At 41.4% G+C, this 10678-nt stretch overlaps 1 protein-coding gene across 1 annotated transcript in view; it reads left to right on the forward strand.

Moving 5' to 3' along the window:
• Positions 1–2620: 2620 nt before the first annotated feature.
• PSME3IP1 (proteasome activator subunit 3 interacting protein 1) overlaps positions 2621–10678 on the forward strand; it is a 9907-nt gene continuing 1849 nt past the window's right edge. The window contains exons 1-4 of the mRNA XM_005422767.3: positions 2621–2761; positions 3217–3315; positions 5016–5137; positions 8994–9127. Of these exons, the coding sequence (XP_005422824.1) occupies positions 2632–2761; positions 3217–3315; positions 5016–5137; positions 8994–9127 (485 nt within the window). The 5' untranslated portion in view covers positions 2621–2631. The remainder of the gene's footprint in view (positions 2762–3216; positions 3316–5015; positions 5138–8993; positions 9128–10678) is intronic.

Raw genomic sequence — 10678 nt, forward strand, 5'->3', positions numbered from 1 at the left:
CAGCGCCTCAGCTGATGCGGAGCGGGGAGCGCTCCCGGCCCGGCCCGGCCCCGGTGGGTTGATGGGACGGGTCGGTAAATCGCGTTTGGTATTTACAGAGGGCTGAGTCTGTTGGAAGCTGCGCTCGGGTACCCGGGGCGCCGTCGCTGCCCTACGTCTGTTCCAGCCTCAGTGGTGGCAAGGGTTGTGAAGTTTGGGAGGTTTTGTGATCCTGGCGGTGTTACCATCTGGTGTTATGAAAACATGTGGTTTACAACTGTGACAAACTTCTGTCATTTGCGGTGACAGCATAGCCCTAGAATACCTAGTCACCAGACGAAAACACAGATAAATAAGGAAAAGTTGCCAAGTGCATGTTTTTTGTTGGGTCTGGTTTGTGTGTGTTAGGTTCAGATGGGAGAGGACAAAGAATACAGCAAGATTACCAAACTTTATACGTGCAAGTGAACTTTATTCTGATGCTGCTTGATGGGGTTTTTCCCCCAGATAGGGTTGTCACTGTCAGACACCAGTTTTCAGGCTGGTGTTGGAAGCGCCTTTGCTGCATCTCAGGCCATAATTAAACCTTAATCATGGTTTAATTGATTCATCAATTTATGTATCTTAAAATATATTGTCTGAGTGAACTGACTGATCCAGGTGATTTGCTGCTGAAGGCTGTAGTCCCCAGAGGATAGTGTGTTGTTGCAGAATCCCTCTCTCAGTTTGCTTTTATTACTTTCTGTCACCATTGTATTGGAACCTTTTGTGTCCTCTCTAAATATATAGGTTGAGATGACACAAGTGGAGAAACAAATTATGTTGTTTGCAGCACTTGGATAGGAAAGCTGGTCTTGTGATCAGGACCTGTATTAAGTAGTGAGATTCAATTTTTATCTTCTCTGTAGGTTTCCAGCTTGAACCAACTTCAGAAATTGCACTCAAAGAGCAAATGTTCCATGCTTTCTGGAAAGTGGACTTAGGGTCTTAGGGTGGATTTTTTGTAGATATTAAAAAAAGAAAGAAAGAAAAGTTTAAAGAGGATAAAATCATCAGCCCTGGATCTGTCCTTCCTGTCCCCAGCTCTTAAGAGAATTCTTTTCTCTTAACTTCTTTTAATAATGCTAACCTTAAGAACGCATCCTGCTGTAACAAATATTTGTCCAGTGCTCTAACCGGGATTTCTGCTGAGACCTCAATTTTTTTATTTTTGTTACAAGCAATACCCCACAAAAGTATCAGTTTTTGTAAGGATTTCAGGACTTCCTGCAGGACTGGTTCCTTGTGGTATGAAAGAAGGATGATTAACAGGTTTCTTCCCTTGTTTGGGTTCCTGCATCCCCTCCTCCTTGGAAGAGTTCTGAGATCTCTTCTGTGCTGAAATGCAGGGTGAGATCCCCAATGAACAGTACTTGGCAGAACTGTGGGCAATCCTGAACTTGCTGCAGTTATCCAGGGAGACAATAAAGTAGGAAAAAGTTACGTTTGCGTGTCTTTAAATGAACAGCTTCGTGTGTTGTGTTTATGTTGCCCTTCTGTGTACAGTTTTGATGTTCAGGCTTGAAACAAAAACAGGCATTGGGGCTTCATGGTGTAGCATGGAGCTGGCAGAATAATTCTGGAAGGAGACACCTAGGACTGAGAGAAGCAGTTTGTTTCATCCTGGGCTTACAGGTGTCAAGAGCACGAGTTTCCTTGTCAGGTTGACTACTGGAGCATCTCCACCCTGCCCCTGGTACTGAAATCTTGAAGCAGAGGTGGCTGCACTGTGTGGGAAGGGGCTGTGCTCTCTGCAGGGGAAGTGCTGTTCCATTTTCTAACCCCAGCTCTTGTTTCAGCCCTTTCTCACTCAGCTGTTGACCTCCCAGGCAGTGTTCCCCAGTTTATATCCTGGGCACAGTGTTGTGTGGTCATGGCTCTGTGGAATATCCCTTTGGCCAGTTCAGGACAGCTGTCCTGGCTCCCTCACAGCTTCTTGTGTAGCTCCTCACTGGCTGAGTGTGACACACTGGGGAGTCCTTGACTTAGGCTAAAACTGCAAGGGTGTTATCAGTGTTCTTGTCACACCAAGCCCAAACCCCAGAGCTGTTCCAGCTACTAAGAAGTTTAGCTCTGTCCCAGCCAAAACCAGAAGAGTTGCTAATTTCTGAAATTTCACTGTTAATCTCTTCTAAATACATGCATTCAACAACTGAAAACAAGCAGGGTTTCTCAAATTTTTATAGGTTGGCCAAAAAGAACTTGGGATTTGATGTTTTGCCATCACTTTATTTTTCTTCAGAACATATGTGGAGGAACAGAAATAAAAGGATGAGAGTGTAGGTGAGGGTGTTTAATTTTATTTTTTTTAATATTTATTTAAGCAAAGTAAATCCATTAGAACATGACTTTCAGAAAAACAGCCTGAGGCAGACAACTAGCAGGAAGGACATAATTATGAAAAAAGAGTAAAGAAGGAGTAATAGAGGTTGGTTATAAGTCTTAGCAGTTATGCAGTGAGTTTGTGTCTCAGTCAGTGCTTACCATGCAGTGTTCTTTAGAGAACTGAAGTTATTATGAGGACAGCAGTCTGTTTTTCAGGATATTTAATAATCACTCATTAAAAAGCATCATCAGACTCCTGATTGTGTTTTTAGCAGACACTGTTCCACCATGGAAGGGGGAGATGGCACTGCTGACCTGGTGATTAACAAGAGGTTCGTGTCTGAAGCAGAGCTAGAGGAGCGACGAAAGAGGAGGCAAGAGGAATGGGAAAAGGTCCGAAAACCTGAGGACCCAAAAGGTATGGGCTCAATTTAGTAATTACAGGGAAAAGAGCTGCGAATTTTCCCACTTCTTCCACTTTCCCACTTTTGTGGGAAGTAGAAATTCTAGAAGGAGACGCCTAGGACTGAGAGAAGCAGTTTGTTTCATCCTGGGCTTACAGGTGTCAGGACCACGAGTTTCCTTGTTAGGCTGAGTACTTGGAGCATCTCCACCTTGCCCCGGTACTGAAATCTTGAAGCAGAGGTGGCTGCACTGTGTAGGAAGGGGCTGTGCTCTCTGCAGGGGAAGTGCTGCTCATGTCCGTAATTACAGGAAAAAGATCTGAGAATTTTTCACTTTTGTGAGAAATAGAAATAAAAGTAATGTCTTTTTATATTCTATAATTGAAATGGTTTTTACATGAAGGAAATGAGAACTGTTGGTGGTTTAGTGTTTCTAACATGGTCTCCCTTCCTGATTTGTTCCTTTCAGAATGCCCAGAGGAGGCATATGACCCACGGTCCTTGTATGAAAGGCTCCAGGAACAGAGAGAAAAGAAGCAGCAGGAGTTTGAGGAGCAATTTAAATTCAGTAAGCAGCAAACTGTGTGTGTTGTATGCAACAGCTGTGCACAACCTCTGAGCAAAGGACATATCTGTGTGTTTTGTCTCCCTCTCTGAGAGGGAAACAAAGGCTTCAGGAGAGTATTTTTGAAATCCTGAATTTTTAAAGGAGCACCTTTTGGATGCTGAGGCAGCACTGCACACTTGCAAAACTCAAAAGGTGTTTGCAGTTATCAAGCTGTGTGCATGCAAAGTGTTGAATACTGAGCTTGTATTGCATACTAAAAAAAAAAACAAAAAAAAAAAAATCCAATTTTTTCCAAGCAATAATTATTTGACTAAAAGTGATTTGAGAGTTAAGATTATGATTTGGAAGAAGTAAATTTAAATGTTTTGATTCTTTAGAAGTAGATGTTTGACTCTTCTAATGAAATGTTTGAATTTCTGGTTTTATAGAAAAGTGCTTGCCCTTTGAAAAGTGGCAAGTACAGATAGCAACATTCATACATTAAAGTCTCCAGCTGGACCTACAGGATTCTTTCCACCTAGAATTCTTTCCAGTAAACTTCAGTAGACTTTGGATCCCAGTCATTTTTGGTAACATGACTAAGCAATTCTTGCTGAAGGAGCCACCCAAAAATTGACTGCTGTCAGCCTGAATAGGAAGTGCTTCTAATAACTGCCTAAATGAATAGTTTTTCTTGGCCAGTTATATTAGATCTGCAACAGCTTTGCTTTGGTATTCCAAGCACTGGAATGGGAAGTAGCCCTGAGCAATAAACCCACCTCTGCTTTTAATGCAACCACAGCAGAATATCAGACACCAGCTAACCTGGAGAACAAAACCTGCTGCAGAGTGCCTGGGAGGGAGCCTCAATAAAATCTCAGCTCAAAGGACCTCACTGGCTGCTCCTCTTAGTTTGCAGATGAGTCAGGCAGAAAATGAGATTAATTCATGTCACTTCCTTCAAAAAATGTCCTGAGTGTCACTGCTTTTGCTCTCTGGAGGGGTCCTCAGTAGTAGTAGTGAGTGCTACAAGTTACTGCTGAAAGATTTATGAATGAGCTCTGCATGAGTTGGAAGGAGCAGGGATTGGCTTTTATAAAGTAACCTCAAATGATCATTGATTTCCAGAGCTTTTCTGTCAGACACAAGCTTGCCAATTATGGGTGTAAATGGATTTCCTAGTTTGCCCTCAAAGTGACTAGGGCTTGCCTGTGTGGGTTGAAGATTAAAAATATGGTGACTTCATGTAAAAGCCTAAAATATGGAATTTAACTTTAATGAACACTAAAGGTAATGTTTGGGCTAAGATTTCTGATGATGACTACAAAGAGCAGGATTTGGTCTTCCTGAAACATAATCTTTATTGTCATTCTAATTAAATCATTTACTCAAGAGGCTCTGAACATTTTCAGAACAGGAAATAAAAGACCTTCCTGCTGCACTAGCATGTACTTTCCTTAAAGTAGGGTAGCATGTTTAGAAAGACTTTGATTTTATTTGGAAATTAGGAGTTGTTTTGTTTCTACTATTTTAAAATTTCTGAACAGGTGTTAAAACTAATTAGGTAGGAATTGTTTGCTCTAAGAAAATGTACTTCTTCTGAGGCAAGATTTTTGAGGCAAGAAGTAGTGTGGTGTTTTTAGTTATTGGTTGGTTTAAGAACATTCAGAGGAGACAGACTTGGTGTCTGAAACCAACAAATTTCTTCTTTCTTTATTCAGAAAACATGGTAAGAGGCTTAGATGAAGATGAGACACATTTCCTTGATGAGGTTTCTCGGCAGCAAGAGCTACTAGAAAAGCAACGAAGGGAAGAAGAGCTGAAAGAACTAAATGAATACAGAATATCCTTTGCACTAAAGTGGCTGGTGGTTACCTAGAGGAGTAAGAGTGGACTGTAGTTTGCTCTGTCAGTCGACATTGTTTTTATAAAGCTGCTTTACAGAGTGTGTATAGTGATACATTTCCAAAGTTTAATGTCTTCACTGTAGCTTTGATAGACCCCTGCAATGTTTGATATTCCCCCTCTCAACTCCCACTTCTTTGATCCTTCCCTTCTCCCCTCTGCATTGTTTTGGGGCTTGGTTGTCATTTTTTGGGGTTTGTTTTTTTCTGTTACTGAGGTCATGAAATACCATAATTTAAAAGAGAAAGAGAACATAAAGAAAAGCCAGTATATTATTTCTAATATTTTGCTTTTATCTTCTTATAGAAAATTACACACTCTTTTTTTTAACTGTATATTGCCTGATTTTAACATTTCTGTTTGAAATAATGTGTGGATTGTTCTCTCTGTTGTTCTTCTTGGAGTATTAGATATTTCTCCCTTACTGATACCTTCAGGGTGAGAAATTAAATACATCTGTGCAGATGTGCTGATTTTCTTCTGGGAAGTCAGTGCCCATGGAGTCTTGGTTCCTTTGGGTAGTGCACACTTGTAGGCAGGATTAAGAGCAGGACAGTTTGGCTTTGCTGTTAAATTTGACTAATTTTCTTGTAGATATGCTAGAAAATCATAGAGGATGTTTTTTCTCTCTAATCAGTGCCAGTCAAGGGAGGTTGGAATGATTTGAGAATTTCTGTGCTAAGCAAAATGTTGCTTTTTTGAGGTTTACTGAACCTGTGCTGACTCTGATGGTTTCCTTGTCTGGATTGCTTTTGACTTATAGGTGAACAAAACACAAGTGCTCAGGGAAGCTTTAGTAAAGATGAAGGAGTTTGTGGACACAAGGAGGTGACCAAAACCAGTCAGCAAATAAAATTGAATAGTGCTGGTGCTACAGAGATTGGTCTTACCTTGTGTTGGTCAATGATTTACAATTTGGAGCATGTGTCCTGTGAAGAACATCCCAATTAGCTCAGGAATGCGTTTATGAAAAAGCAATCCTGATGCATTTTTTTAACTTCAGAAATAGGCTGCAGTTAGCTGATAGATTTGGAGTATTTTCTAGATTTGCTGGATCTATTAATGGAATATTCATGGATATATTTAGTTTTTGGTGATGGTTGCTCGTGGGGCTGGCTGATCCAGGTTTGTGCAGTGTGAGATTGTGCTGTGGGAGCAGCTGACAGCTCTTGTCATGTCATGTACATCTGGGCTGAGCCATACCAGCCCTGAGGGAATCTTAAGTTGCCTTGAATTTGGTCACATAACACAGAGATCCCTGAACAGCCTGATCAAGATGTACAGACCATCTCACCTCAGTCTTTTGCACGATTAGTAGTATTGGTGGCTCTGAATCTGAAGTCTTACTGTAAAAATTAAACTTTAGAACTTATTGCTGGTGGAGTGGAGGAAGGGAAAATGTTTTATAGTCACCTCATCTTGTGAGAAAATTTAATTTCTTTTTTAAATTGACTTGTGTTTGAAATATTTGGTGGTGTTCTGAAATGCAAAAGTGGTTTTTGCTTCTGCAGGTTGTTACTAATGGTTTATCACTGCAGTGACAAAAACCACTGTGCTGCATCTATAGGTGCTGTTTAAATGCTCTTCCAAATTAATAAGAGCAATGTCAACCCAATGGATTTCACTATTTGCTCTTTTTCCTGCAATAGCATTTAATTTAAGCTACCCAGAGGCATTAATTTCATGGTAAAAACTGTGTCAATATTCAAGTACAGAGATTTTTTTTCTTAATTTTTCAGGTTGAACAATCACAAAATTATACATCCTCAGGATAAATATGCCTTGGAATATTTTAATGTACTCTTGAGCATAAGAAATTCATATGCATGGATGAATAGGAATTTTTCTTTCTCCTGCATGGGTAACTAGGTTGGTTTGTTCCTTACCTTATCCAGAGCCCCCTGTTCAGATGAAGATTTACAAATATTTTTAAAGCATTTCCAAGAAGTATTTGAGAGCAAGATCAGCTTGTCTTTACTGCTGTCTAAATGTAGGAACAGTCCCCCCTCCAAGAAGCTGGCTTTACTGAAGGACAGCTTGTTTAGTGCAGTTGATATTTAAGATTGAGAGGTTTGTTTCTAATGTTGTCTTCCTGAGAGGGAACACTTCTTGGCTGCCTATAGCATTACATTTGCTAATGACAGCAAGATGTATAAAATACCTACTAAAAATGTCCTGTGCCTTTCTAGTTGAGGAGTTTTAGGAGAATGCCATCCTGGATGGAAGCTAAAAGCCTGTAATTTGGTATCTTTAAAAGAAAAGTCTTTGAGTTCCTCAGTCAGGCTTAGACTATAACAAGGTAATGGACCTGAATGTGGCAGTTGAACACTGCAGACCGTGGAAGAATTGTGTGGCAGCATCAAATCATGTTCAGCACGAGGAGCTCTCAGATGATTTCAGACAGCCACAGGATGGCACTCCTGTGCCATCTCAAAAATAGATAAAATTGAACAGTGGTTTGAGCTGAGAGGACTTTTGGTTGAAGTAAGGAACAGTCTGGGTTAGTGCTGTATCCTTAGGAAAATCAAACAACAAATGGCATCTGAACATTCCTGTCTGTAAAGGGATTGGAGACTGGGTGTCACTTCAAAGCAAAGTCTGGAAGTTTTTGATTTTCAGATGTTCAGTGGGGGGAAAAAGCTATGGCTTCAAATACATGGGCCATCAATGTGAAATTCACTATCCAATATAAGTCTGAAGTGACTGGGGCATCTGTGAAACTCCAGCTTGTGGAACTGTAGCCAGAGGAGAGACTGTTAGAGCACTAGATTTGAGTTTAAAAACATGCTTTTAAACTAAGTTAATTTTAATTTGCCTTTGCCTGTGCAGTTAAAATTTTTGCAGAATTTTGTGTGACTTTCCTGGCACCTCGTCTACAAACAGGGTCTTTGGCAGATTTCTCTTCATCACACAAGGAGATGTGTTCAGTGTGTGCAGAGTGTGCCCCAGTAAACACACCCTGCTCCTTCTCATCCCATCTGAGAACCTGCTTAAGCTTCTCCACTTCATTATAGGTTTCAGCTGCATTCCACCTTGCTAACACTGTTTTAATCTGCTTAGCTTTTCTGAGCAGTTTTAGTCTTTTTTGGATGAATCTTGGACCACAGTTCCCCTTAATCAGAGTCTCCTTTCTCCTGGGATTGGTGCTCAGACCAGCAGTAGAATCCTTGTGGTCCTTACAGAGAGATGAGCTGCAAAGGTGGAGTGCTAAAGACCAAACCAAAAAATGGAACTGTTCTGTCTTGCTAGGCTGAAATCTGCTGGGCTCAGCAGAAAGAGGCTTTGAGGAGTGGAAGTGAGTGCATAAATTGCTACTTAGCTTTTCTGCTAAGGATTAGAGTGTGGAGCAGCAAATTTGAATTACAAATGTGTTGATCCCCATAGAAGGGGAGGTACTGCATTGTCTTTTTGGTTTGTTTGTTTGTTTTGGTCCAGCCTGACCTTTTTGCTTTTCTAAGGCCTTGAGGGAAAGGCAGGATGGTGGATGTGTTCATGGGTGCTGGGTGTGTTGTGTTACACCTTTCTGGCTTCAAAACAGCAGCTCCCAGCTGCTGCCTGGACATCCTCACAGGGAGAGCTGGTCCTGATACCAGAGAGAGCTCCAACCCCAGAGGGCAAACTATCTTCTCTTCTGGCTGAGGCTACCAGCTCAATGTCATCACAAATAAGTATATTTGGATAGAATATGTGAATGAACTTCGGTCACTGCTGTCAGCAGAGCTGGCTAAATATATCAGGGAGGAAATGTCTGTTCTCCCCATTCCTTCCCAGCTGATCCTTAACCCTTAATTCACAGCACTCTCGCTAAAGTGGGAGTCAGTATGGACCCAAAGAAGGAAACTGAGAAGAAATTGCCCATGAAGTCAGTGGAAAACAAGAACAAATTTTCTCAGGCAAAGCTGTTGGCAGGAGCTGTGAAACACAGAAGGTTAGTTTCACACTTCTATAAATTCCTGAGGAACGGAACCCAGTTAGCAGTGTAAAGGGAGACAGGCCAAAACTGCCTCCAGAGAGTGAGGTGTAAACCTTAGCCCTAAAGAAAAAGGGGGAAGGTATAAGAAAAGACCAGTCTTGTTTCTATAGGCTCTCACAAACTGTGGGGAAAAACATGAAGCAAATCAAATAGATAAGTGTGTGTAAAGCAAGTGGGCAGGATCTTCATTTTAGAGTGCCAGGCTTGGGCAATCCTGCTTGGGGTTTGAGGGAATCTGTTTTACATCTCTGTTTGTAGATATCAGTGTCACCTCATGAATGCAATTTCATTCAGGTTGCCTGATTTATCAGCCAATTTTACCTGTGTTTAAAATGGATTGTTTTAATGGATTTACACTGATACATCAACCCTCTTTCCATCCCAGCTGGGTTTGTGATGTGCTTGCTGCTTTGATCTTGGCCTGCAAACACAGCTGCTGGTGTACTACAGGTTATGGAGAAACCAGGCATGTGGGACCAGACTTATTTCCCCCAGATGAATCATCTAATACTTAAGATGATTACTGACATCTCAAAGTGCAGTGTGTTTGAATCTTCTCAGGGAATGTGAGATTATTTTAGAAGCTTATCTTGTAGGGTGATGTTTAGCTCCCAGTACAGCAGTTAATTACATGTCTGAAAACTGAAGTAAGCACTTCCACCACCTGATGTCTGTGGGGTTGGGTGATAGTTTGGGTTTTGGGAAGAGAGAAAGGAAAAACCCTGAGCTGATAACAAGCAGCCAAAAATGTTGTTTTTGTCTTGTAACTAATAGTACTTAACCCAGTAGGATGTACAAAAGGAGCTGGCATGTGCTTAATGGTACTTCTAAAGTCTGCAGATGGCATCTGTTTAAAAGAGAGCATCTTAAATGACATGTCAGTGCCATTGCAGACTTGCTTTGCAGTCTTCTATTTTTGCCATCTTACCTTTTATTGCAAAGTGGCCCAAAGCAAGTGTAGTGAGCTCAACATCTGCTCCCTGAGCTTTGTAATTTCCTCTAAAGGATGTATTACTATTAAAAGCTCTCTGCACAGAATAACCTTTCATCTGTACTGCATGTTCTGATAGGGACAGAAAAGAGTTAATGCATCCTAATGCTTATGCTTCATCAGTTCATCACTGCAGAATCTGGGAAGCATTTGTTTATGTGGATGCCTTAGCACTGGGAACATGCAGGAGTGAAGGGGGGGAAATCTCAGCAGTGACAGGGGAGAGCTATAGAAGCTCTGAAGAGTCAGGAGTTCAAGTCATGCTCCTTTCTCCCAGTGCCACTTTGGACCCAAAAAGGACCTTTGTGGACACTGTGGCTCTGTCCATTGCTGTAAGTGTCTGAGCTTACTGGGTGCAAGGTTTCTAGGTGTTTTAGAACAGGCTCTCTAGGTGCTTGAAGGAGGGGAAGGAAGCCCTGCAAGGGAAAAGCCATGGATGTTGGCACCAGCAAGTGTGGTAATCATCCACATGTGCAAGGCTGTGGCCATGTGGGTGTCTGAAGCTCAGGTAGTCA

This window comes from Geospiza fortis, unplaced genomic scaffold (assembly GCF_000277835.1).
Source record: "Geospiza fortis unplaced genomic scaffold, GeoFor_1.0 scaffold97, whole genome shotgun sequence".
Lineage (NCBI taxonomy): Eukaryota > Metazoa > Chordata > Aves > Passeriformes > Thraupidae > Geospiza > Geospiza fortis.